The 26,417-nt window shown below is 42.2% G+C and overlaps 1 protein-coding gene across 1 annotated transcript in view; it reads left to right on the top strand.

The window, feature by feature from the left end:
• SMARCC1 (SWI/SNF related, matrix associated, actin dependent regulator of chromatin subfamily c member 1) overlaps nucleotides 1–26,417 on the top strand; it is a 188,956-nt gene that overhangs the window by 117,382 nt on the left and 45,157 nt on the right. The window contains 4 exon segments of the mRNA XM_038389503.2: nucleotides 9,011–9,066; nucleotides 16,060–16,174; nucleotides 17,175–17,329; nucleotides 25,310–25,444. Coding sequence (XP_038245431.2) covers nucleotides 9,011–9,066; nucleotides 16,060–16,174; nucleotides 17,175–17,329; nucleotides 25,310–25,444 — 461 coding nt within the window.

Here is a 26,417-nt window from a genome sequence, read left to right as displayed (position 1 = left end):
ACACAGAGAACATGAAACAATGGGTTTTATCATACACACTGTAAGGAAAGTGATGACTTAAGATAAGCCATCACCAGCAGCCGGGGGGGGGGGGGGGGGGGAACCTTTCATGGTGACAAGCAAGGTAGGCTATTTCCAGCAGTTAACAAGAACATCTGAGGAACAGTGGGGGGGGGGGGAGAAATAACATGGGGAATTAGTTTTACTTTGTGTAATGACTCATCCATTCCCAGTCTCTATTCGAGCCTAAGTTAATTGTATCCAGTTTGCAAATTAATTCCAATTCAGCAGTCTCTCGTTGGAGTCTGTTTTTGAAGTTTTTTTGTTGAAGGATAGCCACCCTCAGGTCTGTAATTGAGTGACGGGAGAGACTGAAGTGTTCTCCTACTGGTTTTTGAATGTTACAATGTGGCTGATGTGATTAGGCCCATGATGGTGTCCCCTGAACAGATATGTGGACAGAGTTGGCAACAGGCTTTGTTGCAAGGGCTTAATCACATCACCATCATAGGGCTTAATCACATCAGCCACACTATCAGAGGCTCGTTCACCAGCACATCTACCAATGTGATAGATGCCATCATGCCAGCAATGCCCCTCTGCCATGTACATTGATCAAACTGGACAGTCTCTACGTAAAAGAATAAATGGACACAAATCAGACGTCAAGAATTATAACATTTTTTTCCACCAAATGCATCCGATGAAGTGAGCTCTAGCTCACGGAAGCTTATGCTCTAATAAATTTGTTAGTCTCTAAGGTGCCACAAGTACCCCTTTTCTTCTTTGTAGGTACAGAGAACAGGACCCCTCAGCTGGGTTCATTCTGGGGTGCAGTGAGCCAGACAACCACACCTGCACTTCACTCCATGTCCCCAGCCAGCCCCAACCTGAAACCCCCTCCAGCCCCTTCTCCTCTGGGCTTTGTCCTTTCCCAGGCCAGGAGGTCACCTGATTCCTTTGTTCTCCAACCCTTTAGCTCTCACCTTGCAGGGGGGAAGGGCAGGCCAGGCCATCGGTTGCCAGGAAACAGGGTGTTGGCCATTCTCTGTGTCCAGACCCCTGCACACACCTGCCCTCTAGGGTGCTGCAACAATCATACACCTTTTATCCCACCACCTAGATACTTAAGAACTGCATGGGGGAAACTGAGGCACCCCCACAATATTTAGAGAAAACATTAAGAACAGTCCCACTTTGTCACATATACCTTTCACGTATGGATGTCATATTTATATTTTTTACAGGAGTCCAGTCTCTTTATTGCATTAACTTCATTTTAAAATTCCCACTACTATGGTAGTTAAAATGGCTTAAAACATAGAAATAGAAACCTGCATGAACTCAGATAAATTAAATTCAGTTTGCCCTGACACTCATAGCAGAGACTTTTTCAGTTTCCTTTTTCATTTCATTCATTTAGTATTCCTGCATGCACCCATCAGTATAAGCAAAAAATGTAAATGGTTCATGCCAGCTGGAGGCCTACAGTCACAACACTGTCACTGCAAATAATGGCTCTGCAGCGAATGTGATAAGACAGTTTTCAAAAACCATCAACTACTACCTGGCTAAACTTGTCATACTGACTTCTTTATTTTTTATTAAAACAAAAATTTATTATTACAGTCACTACCAGACAACCTAGGTTACATCAGGAATTATAAACGTGTGAAAATGCAATTTATAATGGAACTTAAGATATTTTCTTAGTAACCGAACGTACATCCATGTTTAGTCTCATCGCAGAGGGGAATATATTTTTGGAAGTTTCAGGAAAATTCTTTTAGTTTTGTAATGCAAGGGAGGATGGGGAAAAACAAAACTTACAGTGGGGAAAGTGTAAGATTAATTTGTGCACTTTTTTGTTGCTGAATCTTAAAATGTAAGGTATTTCTGGCAGTCTAGTCACGCTGAGAACTAGTCCTTTACTTTGCAGCAAATATATGAGTTACAATTTAAAAAGTAAACAACATGAGAACTATGATGTTGCCTCAATACAACATTATAACTAATAAATGCGTAGATTTCAATGTAGAAAAATTTTTCATAGGCTATTTGCAACTCAGAAATATTCTTTTTATAAGAATAAATGTGTTTTATGAGTGGAATTTTTATGCCACTGCAAAGTTGGCATGCTGTGCTGGGGGGAGCCTTTCTCCTGCAGATCTGATTGGCTACACCAGCTCAAAAGGGTTTATATAGCAATTGCTGCAAGAGCACAATGAAGTATTGGTTGAGGATGTGAACTCCACAAGCACAATAGATTAACTGCAAGGAGTTTGCAAAACTAAACCAAAGAGCTCTGGATTTTTGTACAGGGGAGTTAGAGAAGAACTGGAACAAATCTAAATGCTCAATAGCAAAGTAAAGTTCAGTCACGTTGCTTGTATGGTAGATTTTCTGTTCACTGACTGCATCTTACACTTACACTTTAACTTGATAGGAAACTGCTTAACAGAATGGGATGGAGTACTGTGTATTAGTGAGAGCGTGATACTGGGACTCAGGACTCTTTAACTCACAGACATTGGGCAACTAACTTACCTTGGTGTCTTAGGGCAAGTCCCCACTACAGCGCTACATCAGAACAGCTATACCTCCTGTCGGCATAATTACTCTACCTCGGAGCAATAGAAGCTGTCAGTGGGAGAGCGTCTCCTGCCGACATAGCCTGGTGTGGAGACGCGAAACTTGTGTCACTTGGGGGGAGGGGGCTTTTTCACACCCCAGAGCAGCGCAGATTATATTGACTTGTGCTGTAGTGTAAACCCTCCCTTAGTTTTCCCATTTGTAAATCGGAGGTAATTCGTAATACACAAATACCTGGGGAGGCTTGTTTAATGTTGTAAAGAGCTAATAGATCCTTTGATAGCCGTGCTATAGAAATGCAAAGTATATTTATAATAGTATGCTTGATGGGCAAAGGACTGGATAATATGCTGTAGGAAGCAATGTTGAAGTAGCCCCCTAAAGGTGAACTAAATAGGGATTAATAAGCATCATCAGTCTCTAATTTCTCTAGTTTATTGGACTACAGTGTATCTGTTACCCAAGTGATGACCACCATTTTTCTGAAAAGTGTCATCCTGAGAATTTTGTTGTTTTGAAACAATTACATATTGTTTTTTGGTTGCCAAGTCAGCATTAAAGCAAGATGGAAAGTTAATTTTACACAGGGGAGAGAGGAACATGCAGTACAGTTGTGTGTAAAGAAAGAAAACCTGCGTACGTGGTGTATATTACTTTTCAATGTTATGGTGGCTGCCAGCAAGCAGCCCACATGATTATTTTAATTATAACCTTTTATTATCACATGCAATTCAGACTGTATAAATAGCAGAGAGTACTTTTGTCAACCTGTGAAATTTCATACTGCTGAGCAAAGCAAGATTGGTCATTCTGACTGGAAGATCTACATGAATCAAAACTTCAGAATTGCTTCACTCTTCTCCCATCCCATTTTCTAATCAGTCGTTTTTGTTTTATACATAATGTAGCATCCTCTTTTGCTGCTTTTGCACATGAATTCCTTCAGTTCCTCTGTACTGAAAGATACTTGGGAGTTTTGGGTTGCCAGCAGCTTGGAGCTCTAGCTAAGCTGCACTTAAACAGAATTTTATATATTGTTTCTGTAGAATTTTCTGGTTTGAGGTTATTAGCTTTACTTCCCATTAAACACACCTCTCTCAATTCCCTATTCTTTGGCTCTTATGTTTCAAAGGAGAGTCTGAAATTTCCTTCAGAACCTATCAGTGCCACTCCTTTTACTAAAAAGAGTCACACTTTTAAGCACAGTCTGGAATTCTGCTCTTAGGCTGCAGACAAGAGTCTCTGAGACTATCTAATCTTTCTCTTCCCTATATCATTGCTTGGCTACCAAATAATAACTCTTCCTGAGCAGATTCTCTCCTTTTAAGATGGCATATTGACCAGTCTGTAACATGGTTTGAATCCCCTCTGTGGACAAAGGCAGGTACTTCAGAAGGGCAGAGTTGTCTGTCCCAGATAAGATCCATTGAAAAATAATAAAATGTTTTTTCTCTTATTTCTAGTTCTTCTTGTATCATAGTTTTTTTCTAATATGTGAAGAATTAATTTGTGACGCAACATGACTGAAATTATTGCTGCATGTTAGAGACCAAGCTGTCTTCACCAGCTCTGTTTTAGAACAGACTTGTGCTATCATTAGAGTGGGAATTTTTTTAATCAAACATTTTGCATCAACTAATACCTTATATTGAGATTTATATAGCTGGGTTGAGTGGTGGTAATTATTCCTGCATGCTTGAGATCAGCCAGCAGTGCCCAACACCTTTAGATGTAAAGGCATGGCACCATGAGTCAAAGCCTGTGATCTAACACTAAGAATTTCTCTTTAATGCCTTATAGAGCCTTTGGGTACGTATGTATGGTGCTGGAGACTCCGCTCTGGAGGTTTTCAGATACCTTATGAGATTCAAACTTGAGGGGTATGCTGTTCCTCTTGTTACATGCTGACATTCCTCTCTCCTCTGTGTAGTTGCAGTATTTTTAGGTGTTTCTGAACCTTCTAAATAAATATGTGCAAAACATCAGGGACAATTAAAGTCCATAATGAAGTCCAAATAAAGCTTTGTAATATTCTGGCTCTGTATGTATACTTTTCCTATCCCAAAGAGCCCAATCTTTATTAGTGGAAACTTTGCATAAACATTCATTAAAAGAATAGCTTAATTAAATGAACTGGGGGGTGGCATCAAGAAACCTATCCTAAGGACAAGTGTATGAAGGTTTAAGTAGCTTGAAATGAGACTAATTACTGTTAAAACATTCATACTTTTTAGAGATATCCATGCATCTAGCACTGGTAACAATTTTACTGACTTTTTTTTTCCTTCAACATTTCAACTTTTCTCCAAGTTGTTGTCCCCTGCATACTGTTGATTAGATTATTGTGCAACATGACGCTCTTTGTAGATCTCACGGTTGGATGGGCATAAGATAACTGGGCAATAATTATTTAAGCAGCAAGTTTCTAACTAAAGAGAACCTGGTTGAGTTTTTGATGAGACAGCTAAGCTATTTTTATTGATATAGCACCCACCGTGTAAAAGGTGCTTCGCATACATATATAGAGGAAAGGGTCTCTGGACTGAAGAGCTTACAGTCTAACCAGACAGCAAGTGGTTAACTACAACAAAAAACAAGTAATATGAACAGTGAACTCTTACTAAACCCACACATCTTTTCATTTTTTTTAAATGTTCTTGTCATGCAACCCTAGTTAGAGATCCCCAAACTTAAGCACTCCCCAAGCTACTGTTTGGGACCCATCCTAGATCAGTGTGCTCTTAAGCTTCCCTTGGTCTCAGCGGGCTGCAACATTGTCTCTTCCCTTGGCCTCTCTGGCACATTTCCTGGGCACAGGATCTCTGTCTGTTACCCCTTCACAGAAGTGGGACCCTATGACCAATGTCCTAGGCCCCCAGGGCTAGTGCTGATTTCCAGTTGCTTAAGTCCTTTCCCAGAGTTCCTGCCTTGTGGGCACTCAAGTTTTACAGTTCTCTTAGGGACATGTGAGAGTGAAAGCGAATGACACACAAGCTTTGTAGGGGTTTAAAAAAAAAAAGTCGCCCTTTACTTTGGTTAGCACAAGAAATATATAGATTTTGACAAAACAAAAACCACATACCCGCATTTCCCTGCCTCAGTTTCTCACCACTCTTGAGCATTTGGGTTTAGGTCAGAGTCCTCTAAGGAGTGCAGAATCCTGCCTCCTGCACATGGCTTCTCCTCTGAATCATGGAGTTTCTCTCTAGTGCAGTCTGTTTCCTTCTTCCTGGGGTGGTTCCACAATAAAACAAGACCCCTTTGCTACAAAAACATGCCCCTCTGTTCATCTTCCCTACCCAAGATTCCTCATGTCTCTTCATGAGTTTTCCTTAAGTCTGTCAGGTTCTATGGCTTTTAAAACCCAACAATAACACCTGTTTGTTCTTTGTTGTGCTTCTGTGAAAATTCTACTGCTCTAAATCTGTCCTGCAGAAACATTTGGTCAGCCTAGTTTCACCTGTCTTCAGCCATCTCATTGGTACTGAAGTGCTCTCACTTGAATGGGGGACATCAAGGTTTGACCACCCTCCATTGCCCTTGGTCTGGGGAATGAGTGACACACCCCTGACAACGTGGCTGACTCCACTAACCTTGAGGCATTTCAATGAGCAATTTCATAAGTTCAGCCAGAACTCATAAGTCATACATAGATTCCTGAAATCATCAAAATTCTATTGTCTGTTTTAGCACTTCTTTGAGGGTATGCCTAGATTTTGGACCTTTTGAAATAAATGTTTTGAGGAACAAGATCTGGAGATAGGAGACATGAAGGGGCCAGTTAGTCGTGAACAATAGTCCTAGAAATCCATTTGCCACGGAAAAACATGAAATTGCATTTATATAGAAAATCTTTAGTTTTTACATTTTGTGAAAAAATAAAAATATATACAGTGGAAAACCAATTATCCAATATAATTGGGACCAGGACCAGATCGGATAATCAGGAGAATGGATGGGGCTCCAGCTGTCAGTCCTGGGCGGCGAGGCTTGGGCTGTAAGCTTAAAAATTGTAAATATATTGGTAAATCATTGCGTTCAACTGATACTCCTATATATATTGTGGCTAGGGAAACTAAAGTTCAGCATTTCATTTGAGTCATGGAAAAACATGGATTTTTGTGGGGGGGGTTATCAGAGAATTTTGCGTCTTTTTTAATCACTGAAAACTAGGGTCCCTGATCATGAAAGGTTAGGCAAAGAAACTCTGGTTATGGGAAGTGAAAAGACCTGCAAATTCTAGGGCGGGGAAATGAGAGGCTTTCTTGTGAATGTTTGATGCTTTAACACTGTTTGTAGAGTTGCTAGAACTTTGTGTGAGAATATTTTTACGGAGCATAAATGACTCTTCTACTGTCAATTTGAATAACATGATAAAATTAGACTCTGATAGTGTTTTGATCAGCTGCAAATTGGAAATAAAGTCTCCTACTGACTTTCCATGCCTGCTGACATTTGTGTGCATAGAGTTCATAAAGCAATTCAGGAAGTTTTATGTTGAGCAGTGACGACCACTCTTGTAATACAAGTTCTTAGGTGAGGCTGGTCTTGCATGCCTGAGCTATGGACCATCTACACAGACAAATAGACTACATTGGCAGAGCATATTGTTATAATTCTGTTGGTTGACTATAATATAACATGGATTGAACATATTATAGAATTGCGGTGTATCCTTGGCCTTTTACAGGTGTGCAATGGTTCAAGTTTTGTCTGCACGGGCAAACTATATATCTTCATAGCTAAATTAAAATTTTGTCATAGTTATTTTTAGTAAAAGTAAAGGACAGGTCGTGGGCAATAAACAAAAATTAACAGAAGCCCACAACCTATCCATGACTTTTACTAAACTAAAAATAATGCGGGCAGGAGCTCAGACTGAAGCCCAAGTGGGGGAAGAGAGCCTGAGCCATGCTGTTGAGGGTTGGGGTGTCCAGCATCTGTCTCTGTGGCAGTTCCAGTGACCCCTCACTGCAGCCTCAGTGGCTCAGAGCTCTGGGGGCCCCCCACTGCTCCGGGGGCCCCCAGCAGCCACTGACAGCTCTGGCACCACTGCTCTGGGGCTGGAGCAGAAAATGTCTGAGGTCTCTGAAAGTCACAGAATCCGTGCCTTTGTGACATAATCTTATCCTTATGCATAGCTATTTTAATATTGTTGGCCTCACGTAACCCGGCTGGCCAAACCTGCAAAGGTGAAGCTATATTTAAACCTGAGTTTTAAACTAAGGCTATAGCATAATGCATTGTGCTGCCAAACCTCCCATGTGTCCAGTGTTATGAAGCTTTCTTGAATCTTTCTAAAGAACTGTTTTGTTTTATTTAGGTGGAACAAATGGGCCAAAGTTATTAACAACCCAGTCACTGTCCAACATTAAACAGTGTTAAACATGGTCCAGGGTTTGGCATTCAGAGGCCTCAGCCTGCTTAGTATCATGGCATAAACATAATTGAAAATTATTTTAACCTTCTATTAAAGATAAAGAAAAGAAAGAAAAAAAAAAAAACCAGTTACAGCATTTGAAATGTGAAGAATTAAGTAAAGCTATTATTGTAACATGATTTGCTCCCTTTAGCTGGAGAGAGTTTTAGAAGGAAAAACCTCTTGTTTGACAGTCTCTTAGATATTAAAGATGGCAATCACTGTCCCTCTAGGAAAAATAAAATGGTAGTTGAAATGAGCTGGAGCTACTACTGTTAAAGTCAGATCCCATTTCATCCCAGGTGGTGTCTGGGATTCAGCTGGAGCCAGTAGAAGTGGGAGTATTATCTGGGTCCCTCTCTCTGGCCTGGTCTGGTCAGGACATCTTTCAGGATTAGATAATGAAGGCCTGGGATCCCAGAAGATGGTGGGGGTGGCAGCCATGATGGTGAAGTTTGCTTCAGTATCCTCTGTCCTGTCAATCAATCTCTTTTTTTCTGTTCTTTGTCCTCCTTACCCCTCCTCATCCTCCCCTTATTTCCCAAAAAAGTCTTCCTTTCAGGACCCAAAAAGGGAGTGATGTGTGGAATAGTTCATCCCCTCATTATTTTTGTCCACCAGTTAGACCTAATTTCTGACACACTAATTTTGGTTCATTAACTTCTGGCTCCACATCATTTGTTTTTAACAGATATAATTACAGCAGTCCTTGGATTATATGAACATGGCCTTTTTAGTTTAAACTAATCCAGTTTCTCTGTCTGGTTTTCTTGCACCTACTCCCATCAACACCTGTTGTTATAGGTTGTGACATCTTATGAACTTACACTCACTTTTTACAGTTAAACTCACAATTAAGGTAAATTTGTAAGCTCAATTACCACATCAGAACAGAGTAGGACATTTCAGTTAGGCCTGTAATTAATTTTCAAGCATAATAAATGGTGGTTATGGCACTTTTTTAACCACTCTGCTTTATGTGCTTATTTCTTCTCACAGATGGAGTTGAAGAAGAAAAAATGGAAACTGAGACAGATGGGCAACAGTCAGAAAAGGTAAAAGTCTGAGATATGTTTCTAATACAGTGATTCTTTTCATGAAGTTCACAAGTCTGAGTTATTTGTGTTACAGTAGCACTTACAGACCTTAATCAAAGATCGGGGCCTATTGTGCTAGTCACTGTACAAATGCATAATGAAAATATGGGCCTTACCCCAGGTGACTTAAATTTTAGTAAAGAACTCCTTGTTCTCAGGTTCATCATGTGCAGAGTAAATTGAACACTGCTGTCGTAGGAGTGCTCCCCTGCAAGTTTATTACTGAGCAAAGTGGGAAGAGATGTCAGTATCTCTTCCTGTCCTTCCTAGCCATGAGGAAAGGGGCTGAGGAAGGGTCAAAGTGGAGGTCAGATTTAATTGTAGAACCATAGAAAAACTGCAGCAGCACATCCTGACATGTTGCAACATTTTTCTTGTAGTGTTGGATTGATGAGTCTGACTCCTGATCGTGCAGTGCTGTGATGTTTTCAGCTCTGCACAGTTTAATTCAGTGAGAAATTGGCTGTCCAAGATTAAATACCTTTGCTCTAATCTGACACAAGTTCAGTAAAGAGAAATCATAGTCCTCCAAGAACCATTCCTAATTTTTGAATTTAGTGTAACTCAGTTGTGTTGGACTGCCAAGTGCTCAAAGTAACCTATTTTTATAGCAAAGATATAAACTGAGAGGATGAAAGACAGAAAAGGGTTCTTGTATTTCCCTTCTGGGTGCCAGCTGGAGTTGGATTGGCAACCTGAGTGAAGTCATTTATTCATAGTTGCATCACAGACAATGGCAATGCAAGCTACCTCCTTTGTCTAGTGAATGTGACTCAACTCTGATTTAAAGCTTGAACCTAAGCCTATGATAGTCAGTGGCAAAACTGTCATTGGCTTCAGTGTGTGGAGGATCAAACCCTTAGTGACAAGCTACCTAAGAATGAAAGAGGAGTTCAGCCTGTTTATTCAGGCTTTCATCTCTCCTACTGAGAGTGTCAGCAAAAGATGATTGCAATGGTGGGTTTTGTGATACAGATAAATGTCCTCTAAGATCTAGACTATGACTAGCAGCTCCTTTCAAATAGGTGAAGTGGTAATGGCAATGACTTCTGGGAAGTAGTGACCTGCACTAAATTCAAACTAGTGCTCTAGAACTGATTCATCATGTTCTTGAATACACAATAACTACATTCTGTCTGCAGTTACTTGTGATACTTTCCTGTTACCCTGCTTTTTCAGTCAAATGAATGAAACACCAGTGCTTAAATTAAGGACATGTCTACACTACAATCTTAAGTCAACCTGTGTTAGGTCGACTTACAGACATCACAATAATTACTGTGGTGGCTGATATCCACACTACCCTCCTTCTGTTGGTGGCGCGCGTCCTCACCAGGAGCGCTTCCACTAGCTGAAGAGGGACAGCATGGGAGGGGCTGAGAGCCAGGGCTCTCAGCTCTGCACAGGTCCCCACTGGGGGCTTCTCTCCTTCAGCGGGGAGATCTATGCCCAGAGTCTGGTTGGCTGCAGTGCTCCCCGCAGGGAGCCAGGACCCAGGGTACAGCATGGCTCCCAGCCAGGCACCTGGGCAGCCATCCAAGCCAGGAATCATAGAATCATAGAATATCAGGGTTGGAAGGGACCCCAGAAGGTCATCTAGTCCAACCCCCTGCTCAAAGCAGGACCAAGTCCCAGTTAAATCATCCCAGCCAGGGCTTTGTCAAGCCTGACCTTAAAAACCTCTAAGGAAGGAGATTCTACCACCTCCCTAGGTAACGCATTCCAGTGTTTCACCACCCTCTTAGTGAAAAAGTTTTTCCTAATATCCAATCTAAACCTCCCCCATTGCAACTTGAGACCATTACTCCTCGTTCTGTCATCTGCTACCATTGAGAACAGTCTAGAGCCATCCTCTTTGAAACCCCCTTTCAGGTAGTTGAAAGCAGCTATCAAATCCCCCCTCATTCTTCTCTTCTGCAGACTAAACAATCCCAGCTCCCTCAGCCTCTCCTCATAAGTCATGTGCTCTAGACCCCTAATCATTTTCGTTGCCCTTCGTTGTACTCTTTCCAATTTATCCACATCCTTCCTGTAGTGTGGGGCCCAAAACTGGACACAGTACTCCAGATGAGGCCTCACCAGTGTCGAATAGAGGGGAACGATCACGTCCCTCGATCTGCTCGCTATGCCCCTACTTATACATCCCAAAATGCCATTGGCCTTCTTGGCAACAAGGGCACACTGCTGACTCATATCCAGCTTCTCGTCCACTGTCACCCCTAGGTCCTTTTCCGCAGAACTGCTGCCGAGCCATTCGGTCCCTAGTCTGTAGCGGTGCATTGGATTCTTCCATCCTAAGTGCAGGACCCTGCACTTATCCTTATTGAACCTCATTAGATTTCTTTTGGCCCAATCCTCCAATTTGTCTAGGTCCTTCTGTATCCTATCCCTCCCCTCCAGCGTATCTACCACTCCTCCCAGTTTAGTATCATTAGTATTATTTAGGAGCCTGGTTGACAGCCCAGCTTGGAACAAAGACCCACAGACCAGGGCCAGATTAACTCTCCTGTGGGCACGGGGCTATTAGATTTTGTGAGGTCCCTGTATACAAGCCTTTTTCCTTGGAGGGAGTTTGGTGCAGGAGGCAGCTGGGGCAGGAGATTGGGGTGCAGGAGGTGGTGTGGGATCTGGGAGGGAGTTTGGGTGCAGGAGGGAATTCTGATCTGGGGCAGGGGTTTGAGGTGGAGGTGCGGGTGTGACGTGCAGGCTCCGGCTGGGAGGCGCTTACCACAAGCGGTTTCCGGCCGACAGCGCAGCAGGGCTCAGGCTGCATGCCTGCTATAGCCTCATGCCCGCTCCTGGAAGCGGCTGGCTGCTAGCACATCTCTGCTCACCCTTTGGGGGGAGGGGAACAGCAGGTCTCCGTACGCTGCCTTCCCCTGCAAGTGCCTCCCCCCCCCGATAGCTACAGGGAGCTGCGGGAACAGTGCTGGGGGTGGGGGCAGTGCTCAGAGCCGTCTTCCCCCCACCCAACCCCCGCCAGGGACTGCAGAGACATGCCAGCAACCAGCCGCTTCCAGGAATGGCATGGGGCTATGGCAGGCAGCCTGCCTGAGCGCACCCCTTTTAGCGGCATGGAGATTGCTGGCTGTGATTTATTTTTGCGGGGCCCCCCTTGAGCCAAGGCCCTGGGCTGCAGCCCCTAAAGCCCCTGCCTTAATCCAGCCCTGTGGGAGATCTGCAGCAGCCAGGCTGGGGAGCCAGGAGCCAGCTTTCTTGTCAATTTCATGGCACACCCAGAGCTGTGAAATTAACAAGAATGACAGCCAACAGCCAATGTGAGGAACCATGTCTACATAGATATTGAGTCGCCCTAGCTACACCGACATAAGTCCTACGCCTCTCATGGAGGTGGAGTTATTATGTTGGTGTAGTACAGCACTTACATCAGCAGGAGTAAGTCTGTAGTGTAGACACTGACGTACTTAAGTCCACATAAGTTGCCTTATGTGGACCTAACTCTGTAGTGTAGACCAAGCCTAATACTCAAAAAAACATAATTCTGAATGTTACTCCTTGCTTGCTGTATTCTCTCAAGTATGTTTATATTCCTTTGTGAATTAATATATGTAAATACAATGCAAGGTAATCATGGGCATGAAAATTACTGTTCCAAATTTATTGGAAACTAATTCCTGGTCTAGTAGAACAGAATAGATTAGACATTCAGATAAATCCAAATTACTTGCAAATGTTAAAATATTTCCCACCTCTACCCTTACGCATAAAATCACTGCTCATATCATTAATACAGTTAAGGCCCTTGAGTTAGAATATGTGAAGAATTCCACTTCTTTGAGTAGTGTCCCTGTGGGTGCTTCATGACAGGGCATACTTCCTCAGGAGCAGATTCATCACAATGTCCAGCCTTGTTTCAACAATCCAGTAGAGTCTACAAACCCCACTGCAAGGGCTTTCCTACACATTCTGGGCCATATGGCAGCCTGTACGTTCATGACTTCCCTAGCAAAACTTAATTCTTGGTGTCTTCACCTGTAATTGAGAACCATCTACACTCCCAACACTGTCGATCCAAGCAAGTGTCCATACCTCATAGAGTCCTCAGTCATCCGAACTGGTGGAAGGACCCACAAAAGGTGTGGGAGGGGGTGTTTCATTTGTACAGTCTCTTCCCATAAGGATTGTCACCACAGAAGTCTCCCTCATAGGCTGGGGTGCACAATTCCAAAGCCTTAAAGCTCAGGGCAAATAGACCCCCTCAGTATCAACATATTGGAGCTCAGAGCAGTCCATTATGCTTGCCAACACTTTCTCCACCCACCAAGGACCACCCGATCAGAATAATGCTGGACAACAGAGTAGTGATGTTTACATCAATCAGCAAGGAGGAGCAAGATACCAGTCCTCATGCACCAAAGCCATAAAACTATGGAACTGGTGCACCTCACATCGCATGCATATCTCGGGGGTCATCTGCTGGGACTACAGAACACAATCATAAATTCCCTCAGCAGACAATTCAGCATCAACCACAAATGGGAATTGAACAACAAAGTGTTCTGAGAAATACGGCTTGCCTGGGGCCATCCACAGGTGGATCGCTTCACAACTCCATTCAATGCAAAGAACAGACATCTGCTCAAGGTGTGGGCACGACCACAACTCGGTGGGAGGTGTCCTAGTCATTACTTGGCCTCAAGACCTGCTATGCTCTTATCCCCCAGTACTGCTCCCGTTTAAGTTCATAAAGAAACTGAGACAAGAGGAATTAGTAACCATCCTCATAGCGCTGTCGTGGCTGAGACAGGCTGTGGTTCCAAGAGCTGATTCATATATCCGTACAGTCTCTTCTCTGCCTTTTTCTGACCCTGATTCTCTTCACCCAGGTATCAGCATTGGTCCCCTCCCCCAGTCTCTCAGCACTTAGCCTCAAAGCATGGCTGCCTGATGACCCTCTGGTAAAGCATAGGTCTCTCTCCAGAAGTTCAGTGGGTGCTGCTCAATTCAGAAAGCACCAACTAGAAAAAGTGTGGAAACGCTTCCAGGCTTGTTGCAACCATCAAGCTGTACTTCCTCTCAAATCCTCTGTCGCATATCCTCAGTTACCTGTCAAATTAAAGACTACAGGCTTATCGCTGAGCTCCATCAAAGTTCTTCTAGCTGCCATCACAACTTTTCACCCTCCCATACAAGGAGTCTCAGTCTTCACCTACCCCAGCACTGCAAGGTTTATCAAGGGTCTATTTAACCTCTTCCTACCAAGGAACCAGCTGTGCCATGGGACCTCACCTTAGTTCCCAATGCTCTGAGGAAACCCTCATGCAAACCTGTGGGGAGTTACCGCCTCCTTCATTTTTCCCTTAAGACCATGTTCATGTTAGCCATTACTTCGCCTAGGATGGGTGGGAGATCTTGAATCCTTGATGGAGGACCCATCACACACGGGGTGCTTCCAAGATGAGGTGACTTTACATCCACATCCTCGCTTCCTTTCTAAAGTCTCTTCAGAATTCCATGTTAATCAGGATATTTACCCACTCGTATTTTACCCCATGCCTCACTCTAGTAGAGAAGAAGCGAACCTCCATACACAATGTTAAGAGCTCTACCCTTTTACCTTGACAGGACTTGGCCCTTTTGGGTTTCCCCTACATTCTTCATCTCTGTTGCAGAAAGAATGAATGGACGTCTGATCTCCATCCAGAGATTGTCCAAATGGGTTGCAGGTTGTGTCCTGTTATGCTACAAAGCCTTAGGGGTTCATCTCCCTCCTCCTTTCCCCCCTGAGAGTTATTGTTCATTCCACCAGGGTTCAGTTCACCTCAGCGGCCCTTGTCAAAAGAGTATGCATCTGACATCTGCAGGGCAGTCACCTGGTGATTGCTGCATATATTTTACCAGCATTGCACTCTCATGCCTGCCTCCAGGACTGACGTGATGACACTATCCTACAATACTGGATCCAGTTCCTTGATGCCCTCCTCCTTGGTGGAGGTACTGCTTGGGAGTCTCCTTATGTGGACCACCCAAAGCGACACTACTTGAAGCATCAGGAGAGGTTACTTACCATGTACCGTAACATGAATTCTTTGAGATGTGTGTCCCGATGGGTGCTCCGCTACCTGCCCTCCTTCCCCTCTGCCTCAGAGTCTCTTTCTTGGGACTTTTGTGGTTGAGTAAGACCTGGAGTGGCGGCAGGTCTCCTCCTCTCTATATACTGTTATATCAGGACATGAGGGTGTCTAGGGCACAGGTGTAGACCTGGGGAGACAGCTGACAAAAATTACCAATCAAGAGCACACTGGCGCCCTAGCATACATATCTAGACAGGGAGCATCCATAGCGATACAAATCTTGAACTGAAGTACAAGTAACTTCTCCTTCATTTTATTTCCCTTCCTTATGCCACACTTTTGCAAATACCTGTTGCTTTTTCTGTTGGACAAAAATACTCTTTCCCACTTTGTGTAATTAGACTGCAGCACTCGTTGCCACATGATATTCTTGAGGCCAAGAATTTACTAAGATTCAAAAAGGGATTGGATGTTTATATGGATAACAAGAATATCCAGGTTTATAATACTGAATGCTAACAAAAATTTTGGAAAGGATATAAAATCTCATGCTTCAGTCTTAAACCAATCTCTAACTATTAAGGATTAGAATGAAATCTTTGGGGAGGGACAAGATGATTCCACTTCTCCCTACTGTGGGGTTTCTTGCACTGTCTGCTGAAACAAAATCTGGTGCTGCCCCCTGTTGAAGATGGCTTCCTGGACTAGATAGATCATGGATCAGATCCAATATGGAAATTGCTTTGTGCCCAAGAATCTTGACCATGGTTGTGAAAAGAACTACAGGCAGTCCCAAATTGAGTCCACCTTCTCAAGGATGATAGAGCATTTCAAAGTGAATCTGTGACCAAGCTAACAAGGAATTTTTTCTTATGTTTCACTTTCTCTCTTCCGTCATACCCCTCCAACTCTCCAGGTTGAAAGCAAAGGAGAAAGTGAAATAGAGGAAGGTGATAAGGTGCAGGAAGGAGAAAATGAGAGAAATCCAGAAAAGGAGCAGGACAGTGAAGTCGCTTCTGATACCAAGTCAGGTAATAGACACCAGCTGTTACTTGAGCTGCATTTTAGTTTTAAAAGCCTTTCTCCAAAGCTGTAAGAATAGACTATAAAGTTAATTGTGGCAGAAATATTTCCTCTCGCACAACAGGTCTGCAGCTTGGTTCAACAGTAGATATTCCAGTTCATTTCACAGAAAAGCTCAAGTGCTAAATTTGTATTGCAATAATTTCGGACTTCAATTAAGGGACTTTTTTCATCTTGGCTGTAGGGACTGGGCGAGCAGATTGCTAAACTAAAGTGAGCACAAACCATATAAATGAGTTTATTTCTATATGCTAATCTTTTGGTCCATTCCTAATGTAAAGAAGCAGGTGAATGGGACTACTATGAACACAGCTTTGTGCTTAAAAGCTTAACGTGCTTTCTCCTTACGAGGTTGTGGAAATCATTTCATTTGACTGGTTGGGAATAAAGAACTGAAAAATCATAGTATCTTCCTATATTTTAAAATACCATGTCATTTCTTACATGAATCTGTCTTGTATAGATTGTCGTATAGATCTGGCACATCTTTTCTGACAGAATTTTTTTCATCAGGATTTTAGGGAGGACAGAGCAAAATAATACAAAGGTCTCCATTTGCCTCTCAAAATAGAGATGTTCATGGAATTTGTTTATTGGAAATACAACTTAAAATTATATTGATATTAAAACTAAGAAAAAGATGGGAAGAGAAGAGTGCACAGGTGTAGGAAATGAAAGCACTTTGGGAGCATCACCCTTAAGGGTTTTGGGGGGATCCTCTGGAATATACATTTTGTGGAGGTATTCAAACTGCTTCTGTAGCAGTATGTGGAGAAATGCTGAGGTGCTATAATAATGTAAAGCACCTAAGTGGGAGAGTTGTAATGTGCATGCATGGGTTTATGCTGTGTGAGCACAGAAGTACGTGCTGTATAAATCCTGTCCCTGATGTGATGATCATTAACAGTGAATGATGAATGTAAAGAAATTATTGGGTCATCTCTTTAGAAGAGAAGGAGGCAGAAGAGAACAAGGAAAACGTTGATGCGTGCAAAGACAAGGAAAGCGAAGCTGGAAAGAAGAAAGTGGAACACGAAATCTCTGAAGGAAATGTAGCTACAGCTGCAGCTGCTGCTCTTGCCTCAGCTGCCACCAAAGCAAAGGTTTGTCCTATACAAATGTCCACTGCAGCTGATTTCCAGTTTCAATTGGGAAGTGTTCAAAAATGGCCCATTGTTCCAAACTACTGGGACTTTAAGTGCTTTTTTGTTTGTTTGTGCTCTTTCACTTCCGCTGTTTAAACACTATCATTAAATGAAATTGTTTCCCTGTGAATAGTTTAATGCTATCATTGTAAACTTACTAAAGTCAGGGTGAGCGTCCCCAAAAAAGAATGTCATCTTTTCAATGTGTAATGTGGGCAGTTCTTTCTGCTGGGTGTGCTGTTAAAGGTCAAGGAACAGGATTGGGAGGCAAGATTTGTGGGTTCTCTTCTTGGATCTACCACTGACTAGTTGTGTGACCTTAGGCAATTCATTTAACTTTTCTGTACCTGAGTTTCTTCATCAGTAAAATAAGTGCAACACTTACTTCGCAGGGCAATGTGATAATTATAAAGATCTCTCAGATCCTCACGTGAGAGGTCGTCTGTTGTTTTTCAGGGCTGGATATTGAGAGAGTGGTATTTTTTCCATTCCATGTTTGTGTTAAATGGCCTCTTAAACTTTCCAGCCACAAATCAATGAATTATTTTTTTCAGTCTGCCTTTTTTATGTATATTTTTAAATCCTTTGATTCTCACGTATTAAGTTGTCTGCAGACTTTACCTAATGAGTCATAGCTTGAATCCGTGTTCCACATGGCGGCTCTGGCTTACAGCTTTTTGTAAATATCTTCTGAATATCCTGCTTTATTCAATTTAATGTTACACCCTTCTTCCTCCTCCCTCCTTATATTTAAGACCTCTCCTCTACTTCCCAGATAATTTGTTTCATTGTAATCCTTTCTCTGTCTTTTTGTTCTTTTCACTAGCTCTGCTGAATACTATGTATCACAAACTCCAGTTCAGGTTTTAGTAATAAAATGTATAATTAGGTCCTGTTGGGTGGGCCTCAGCACTGAAATTTCTCGTATAGTAAAATACCCCAATTAATTATTGCTGTAGGATGGATCTGTGGCATTTATCTACCTCTGTGAGAGACCCTTATTATTGTGACCCCATTGTGTGTGGAAGGTCAATTAGATTATCTGCCATATCACTTGCCTGCTTTGCTTATGATGATGTTTTGTGACTTGTGCTTCATCCCCTCAGATTTTGTGTGTGTTGGCAGGTTCCTTGACACTGCTTGGGATACATACTTTCCAGTGCTGGATTTCTTTGTCCTGCATTTTTTGACAGTGGCTGAGTAGTCATTGCCATGCTAATGATGTTTAGGAGAGGCAAATATAATACTCTGGTAGAGCAAGGAAAAGCTGTTAGCTCCTCTGGAAAAAGAACTCCAGTTGATTGCTGCATATTTCTTTGAAACAAACTGACCTCAGAAGAGGAATGGGAGACAGACAGCTTCTGGCATGGTGGGGGAAGGAAGAAATAAGGGTTCACACAGAGCCCCAGCCTTGTGGGGAGAAAGGAGGATGCTAGGATAAGTTGGGGGATTGGGACAAACGGAACCCCTGATAGCATGTGGTTGGAGGAACCTGACCTGCTGGGAATAGATATTCACTATGGGACTGGGGGGGAGGTGGCCACAAGAGCCCTTGGCATGAGGGAGAATGGAGCACATAGAACCCCTGCCATGGGGGGAAGATTAGGAGACCTTGGTATGGGGGGGGGGGGAAGAGTAGTATGGGGGAATGCACAGAACCCCTACTGTGGGGGGAACAAATGGGGGACCTTGGTATGGGAAGAGGAGGTTTTGGAGGGCGCATAGAACCCCTGCAGGATGAAGATGAAATGACATACATCATATTATTGAGACTGATCTGAGAAAGGGGATGAGGTTGAAGTTCCATTTACAGTTTGTTTTACACAAACTTTAAAGTGTAATATTAAACTGGCATATGGGATTCCCCAATTGTTCATTTATTAATTTTAGGATTATTTTGAGATGAGAATACCAAGGTGACTTTTTTTTTCTATCAGCCTTATAAACTCAACCTGAGATCTGAAGATCAAGCTGTTCTTTCTGTCCCTTCCATCATCAATATCAAGGATTAATTCAGATCTTAAATGTTGATGCACAAGCCATGGCAGAATCAGATCAGGCTTTCATGGCTATGTTAGCAATGCAAGGCTAAAAAGAATAAATGCTTTTAGTAAAGTAAGCAGATAGTGGTCACAAGGAGCAGATGTTTTGAGCCATTTAATGAAGCCGTTTAAAAGTCATGTTCTGACACCTTCTAGATCTCTCTTTTTAATAACCCTCTGTCTGCTGTGATAACCCACACAATTGTGGAAAAAATGACAAATACCCCTTAGTTGTGTTTCTCAGGTCTGGAATTCCTTTCTTTCATCGAGAGGTGGTAAGGTGAGCAAAGTATTTTTAATTCTGATCTCATTTCTGTAGAACCTTTTATCTGAGGATCTCAGTGTCTAAACTTCACATCATGCCTGGGAAATATGTATTATACCCATTTTACAGATGGCAAAACTGAGGCATGATATGATTTGTTATACTGTAGTGTGAAATGTCTCGGGATGCATAATAAGTGCTGCACATGTGCTGTGTGTGTGACTGAGTGTAGCCTTCTGGACTCTTGATCTGTTAGATACTTATCTGTATATTTCCTTTGGGTGCAAAAAAGTAGTGCAGACTGGAAATGGAAGAATGTTACACTATTGGGGGTTCTCCCAATAAACTTTGGTCCTTGCTTCATGATCACATTTGGTGATAACTCTAGTGAATGTTTCCTTTCAAAACTTATTTTAATATCAAAAGATCTAAACAGCAACCTAGTTTACATATGCAGTCAGTGCAATAGGAGGGGCAGAATGTCCTGAAGCACTTTACAAAGCAGTCAGAGCATGAAAGGCCTTATTTAAAGCCAAATTCTAGTGCTATAATATGAGACTATTTCCCAAAGAGGCGCTGGTGCTTCAGACCATCTGGCTTCTTTGTAGGTAATTTTGCATGTCTGCATCTAGGTCTGAAGAGTAAAAATGATGTCTTCTGTAAATAGCAAAACCCCTTATAGCCTGAGCACCGTGGATCAATGGGCATTTTCAGGCAAGCAATAAAAATGTAAATAGGAGTGAAATTTAATCTTTTATTTTGAGAGGCTTCCTGCTCCCAGTCAAGCTCACGTCCCCATTTTCTTTCCTTGGTAGTGGATGTAAGAGGAATAAAGGGCTTGGATAATTCAGTCCTTTTGATTTTGACAAAGGCACCACCAAGAAAATTTATATTAGAGGAAATAATGTCCTGTAATCAGGACCTTAACACTCCAGAGTAGAACTGGAGTGCAACCAGGACTTCTCTTCCCATTTGCACTAAAATTTCAGACAGCATTAAGGCCTTTTGTGAGCCATGTCTGAGATGGAATAATTTAAACTTTAATATTAACCCCAGACCACTAAGGCCTGGTCTACACTGTGGGGGGATCAACCTAAGTTACGCAACTTCAGCTACGTGAATAACATAGCTGAAGTCAGGTTTCAGAGTAGCAGCCGTGTTAGTCTGTATTCGCAAAAAGAAAAGAAGTACTTGTGGCACCTTAGAGACTAACAAATTTATTAGAGCATAAGCTTTCGTGAGCTACAGCTCACTTCATCGGAATGCATCCGATGAAGTGAGCTGTAGCTCACGAAAGCTTATGCTCTAATAAATGTGTTAGTCTCTAAGGTGCCACAAGTACTCCTTTTCTTATAGCTGAAGTCGACGTACTTAGATTAACTTATCATGGTGTCTTCGCCATGGTGAGTCGACTGCTGCCGCTCCCCCGTCGACTCTGCCTGTGCCTCTTGCTGAGCTGGAGTACAGGAGTTGACAGGAGAGCGCTTGGGGGTCAATTTATTGTGGCTAGATTAGATGCGATCGATAGATCGATCGTTGCCCACCGATCCGGCAAGTAGTGAAGACATACCTTAATTCTAGCTTATATGGAACATTGTTATAGTGTTGCAAACTTTGCATTAGAAATAGAACTGTAAGTGTCACAAGAGAAATCTTGCAATTAGCTTTTCTGGGGGAGGTTGGTGGCTGTGGGACAATGTTATTAAAAGAATGTGTCTGTGTTTTGGAGGCAACACAATATAGTGGTGAGCTGGGAACTGGTCATCAGGAGACATGGTTTCTGTTTGCAGATCTGCTAATAACTTTGAATTTCGGCAAGTTATTTCACTTCTGCAGTATAGTTTTCCACATGTAGAATGGAGCTAATAATCCCCATACACAAGCAGTTTGTAAAGTGCTTTAACGCTTTTGGTGAAAGGCTCAAAGTGGTAAATAATAGGTTTGTTGTTTGAGATTTTTGTTTGGGGTTTTTTGTTTTGTTTTTTAATTGTTTGGTGATGCACCCATTGTATCTCTTCCCTTCCCAACCCCAAATTGCTGAATTAATTTTCGCTGACCATGAAAATGCATTTCAGGACCTATGGATCCTTTTTCATTTTTTCCCACCACTGGACACCCTTTCTGCTGCAGATGGATATAGTGCTCTTTAGGTAATCATGTGGTTGATCAAAACAGCCTATGACAAGAATACTGATTTATAAATGATCAAGACAGAAGGGATCATTGTGATGGTGTAGTCTGACCTCCTGCATAACACAGCCTATAGAACTTCCCTGAAATAACTAGTTTGAACTAGAGCAGATCTTTTAGAAAAACATCCAGTCTTGATTTAAAATTTTCCAGTGATGGAGAATCCACCACAGCCCGTGATAAGAGTCCTCTCATGGATCAGTAACTGGTTAAAAGACAGGAAGCAAAGGGTAGAAATAAATGCTCAGTTTTCACAGTCGAGAGAGGAAACTGTACTGGGACTAGTGGTGTTCAACATAATCATAAATGAGCTGGAAAAGGGGGTAAACAGCGAGGTGGCAGAATTTGCAGATAATAACACACAATTACTCAAGATAAGTCAAAACTGACTGCAAAGAGTTCCAAAGCAATCTCACTACACTAGGTGACTGGGCAACAAAATGGCAGATGAAATTCATTGTTGATAAATGCAAAGTAGTGTACATAGGAAACACAATCCTAGCTATACATACAAAATGATGGGGTCTAAATTAGCCGTTACTACTCAAGAAAGAGATCTTGGGGTCATTGTCCTCAATGTGTGGTGGCAGTCAAAACAAGCTAACCATGTTAGGAACCATTAGGAAAGGGATAGATGGTAAAACAGAAAATATCATAATACTACTATATGAGTCCATGATATGCCCACTCCTTGAATACAGACTGTAGTTCTGGTCACCCCATCTCAAAAAGGATATATTAGAATTTAAAAGGTACAGAGAAGGGCAACAAAAATGATTAAGGGTATGGAACAGCTTCTGTATGAGGAGAGAGCAAAAAGACTGGGACTTCTCAGCTTGGAAAAAGATGACTAAGCAGGATATGGTAGAGGATTGTAAATTCATGAATGGTGTGGAGAAGATGAATAAGGAAGTGTTATTTATTCCTTCACTTAAACAAGAACTATAGGTTACCTGATGAAATTAATAGGCAGCAGGTTTAAAACAAACATAAGAAGGTACTTCTTCACACAATGCAGAGTGAATCTGTGGAACTCGTTGCCAGGGGATGTTGTGAAGGCCAGAACTATAACTGGGTTCAAAAAATAATTCGATAAGTTCGTGGAGGATAGGTCCCATCAATGGGTATTAGCCGAGATAGTCAGGGATGCAACCCCATGCTCTGGGTGTCTCTAGCCTCTGATTGCCATAAGAGGAGAGTGGATAACAGAGGATGGATCATTCGAGAATTGCCTGTTGTGTTGATTCCCTTTGAAGCCCCTGGCATTGGCCATGGTTGGAAGACAGGATTTTGGCTAAATGGACCATTCATCTAACCCAATATGGCCATTCTTATGTTAAATTGTTCCAGTGGTTATTTACCCTCACTGTTAAAAATGTGTGCCTTATTGCTAATCTGAATTTCTTGCTTGAGCTTTCATTGGATCATGTTATACCTTTGTCTATTAGATTGAAGACCCCATTATCAAATATTTGTTCCCCATGTAGGTACTTATAAACTGTGATTAAGTCACACTTTAGTCTTCATTTTGATAAATTAAATAGATTTGGTTGCTTGAGTCCATCATGGAGGCATATTTTCCAGTTCAGTTCTTTAATTATTCTTGTGGTGCTTCTCTGAATCCTTTCCAGTTTATTAGCATCCTTCTTGAATTGTGGACAGCAGAACTGGACACACTATTCCAGTAGCAGTCGCATCAGTGCCAAAACCAGAGATAAAATAGCTTCTCTGCTTTTACTCAGTAGTCCTATGTTTATACTTCCAGTGAACTCATTAGTCCTGCATTTGCTACTGCTATGCTCAGGCGAAAATGCCACCCCCGGCAATTGCGCCCTGGTCGCGTGGACGGTTACAAGCCTCTTCAGCAGCTTTCCTAGCCCAAGCGCCTGTCCAGGACATCTGTAGGGCGGCCACCTGGTCATCTGTCCACATTTTCGCGTCCTGTTATGCACTTACTCAGCAGGCCTGGGACGATGTTGGCTTCAGTAGAGCCATACTGCAAGCCGCTAGACTGAACTCCGAGCCCACCTCCGGGGATATTGTTTGTTAGTTACCTAGAATGGAATTGACGTGAGCAGACGCTTGAAGAAGAAAAACGGTTACCTACCTTTCGTAACTCTTGTTCTTCGAGATGTATTGCTCTTGTCCATTCCCTTACCCGCCTTCCTTCCCCTCTTGGGAGTTGCCAGCAAGAAGGAACCAAAAGGGCATAGGGTCAGCAGTGCCTAATATACCAACACATGAGCACAGCACTAAAGGGGATGCTACAGTCAACCCTACAAATACCACTAAGGCAAAAATCTCCAACGACTATGCACATGGGCGCGTGACACCTAGAATAGAATGAACATGAGCAACACATCTCAAAGAACAACAGTGACAAAAGATGGGCAACTGTTTTTTGAGGGGCGGGAGGCGGATTGTATTTGAGCAGTGAGTTGTAACAATAGCTAGTATGTGTGGTCAAAGTGCTCATCCTTCTGTCTTTTTACATTTTAAACTTGAAATAGTCAAGCAGTGCTTGAGAGCACTAGACATTCATTTAGATGTCATGTATTTAAATAATTAATCATCCTTAGGTGTACATCTGATTATCTGCAATAGTAAAGATAAAACTTGAGGGAGATATTTGAGGCCCATTGGTTTTGTCTGTAATCTGTTTTTGAACTCTTAAATTTTGAATATAGCTTCAGTTTTTCATAGAAGAGCAATGCAGTAAACTGGTTGTAAAGAAAAACAGGGGTTTCTTTTATATAACCTTTCAACAAACTTTATACACTGACAGTGAGGTATAGCAACTTAAGGCTGTGTAGACTCTCTCCCTGGTTGAAATGGAACTGCTGCATTGGGCAAAATTGTAATTCTACTTGTTTGCTGTTGAATGTTGTAGTGGGATCCACTTTTAACTAGTTACATAATCTCCAGTTCATTTGAGCAAAGGTCTCTAGAATGGCCGAGGTATATCTGTCATTTCCTCAGTCTTCCTGAGTGTCTTTCTGTGTAGTAGCCTCACAGACACCACAATAGTGTAGACTTTTTAGATCACATATAACTGAGCCACCCTAAATCTTTTGCCCTTTGATAACTTGTTACCCCTCGCTCTTCCATTTTAAAACCTCCACTCCAGTTGTTCTCAAATTCAGATGGTTTTAAGGCAAAATCAAATTGTCTGGGGGGTGGGGGTGAGCTTGTACAGTATTCATTTATATATAAGCTTAACATCTATCTACTTTGACTAAAGACTTCAGAAATACTAGAAGGATTATCATTGGGAAGATAAAGGATTGAAAATGAAAAGAAAATAAATATTTGGTTAAAGTTAACAAATGGAAAATCTAGGACACAATTTGTAATTATTCAATCCTTTAAAGCACTGAACGGTCTATATTGTAAAGGTTGTGTATGCAGGAGGGTGTTAACTTTTGTGGTTTTTATCCTTAGCACCTAGCAGCAGTGGAAGAGCGAAAGATCAAGTCCTTGGTAGCCCTCTTGGTGGAAACACAAATGAAGAAACTGGAGATCAAACTTCGTCATTTTGAAGAGCTGGAAACAATCATGGACAGAGAAAAAGAGGCAGTAAGTGCAGGAGACTAATTCTCTGATATCCTATAGCAAGCCAATGGCTAGAGAGGTCTCTGCATGTCAAAACAGCTGGTGTATTAGCAATTTCATCTGTTCCTGACCCTTTAAATATACAACTCTTGTTAGCTCACCTTAGGTATATCTACACTGCAATTAAAAACTTACGGCTGGCCCATGCCAGCTGACTCAGGCTCTGGTTAAGGGGCTGTTTAACTTTGGTGTGGATGTTCATGCTTGGGCTGGAGCCAGGGCTCTAGGACCCTGTCAAGTGGAAAGGTCCCAGAGCTTGGACAGAGCCTGAATGTCTAAACTGCAATTAAACAGTCCCTTAGTGCCAGCAGAATCAGCTGGCACTGGCCAACCACTGCTGTCTAACTGCAGTATAGACGTACCCTTAGAATTCATAGTTACTCATATTAAGCTGTTCAATTCACCTCTCTGATGTGTCTACCCAGGATCTCTTCTGTAGTGTAAAAGAGTGAGTTAGGACTATCTATTATGCATTGGCCCCTAATTTGCCTCTTGCCCCCAGCCTGTATTCATTCTGGGATGAAAATTTGCAGAGCTTGTGCAGAGATTATATCTGCTGAGTAGAGGGAGAGCGGCAAATTCAAGGATGGCTATTCTTTCCTCCACAGGGAATGGGGTGGGGAGATGCTTTTCATACATTGTTGGGGTATGGTCTCTAGAACACCAAACCTCTGCCTTTTCTGTACTCCCCTGGTTTTAGATCAAACACCTATTTTGGTCTTTCAGTCTGCTTCTCCAGTTCTTTTGTGGGATTTGCTCTTCTAGCTCCCCTGAGATTCTCACTTCCTCTCTGCTTTTAGTCAGTATTCTGCTCAACCTGAATAGCAGAGTGGGTACACTCCTGTGGGCAGCATTCAGCTCCCTGATCTTCACAGTGCACTTTACACTGTGGAGGAACTCCCTGAGTAGGTAACAGATCTCTGAGCTGGAGAAAGAA

This window comes from Dermochelys coriacea, chromosome 2 (genome assembly GCF_009764565.3).
Source record: "Dermochelys coriacea isolate rDerCor1 chromosome 2, rDerCor1.pri.v4, whole genome shotgun sequence".
NCBI classification, from domain to species: domain Eukaryota; kingdom Metazoa; phylum Chordata; order Testudines; family Dermochelyidae; genus Dermochelys; species Dermochelys coriacea.
This window is presented reverse-complemented; position numbering and strand designations above follow the sequence as displayed.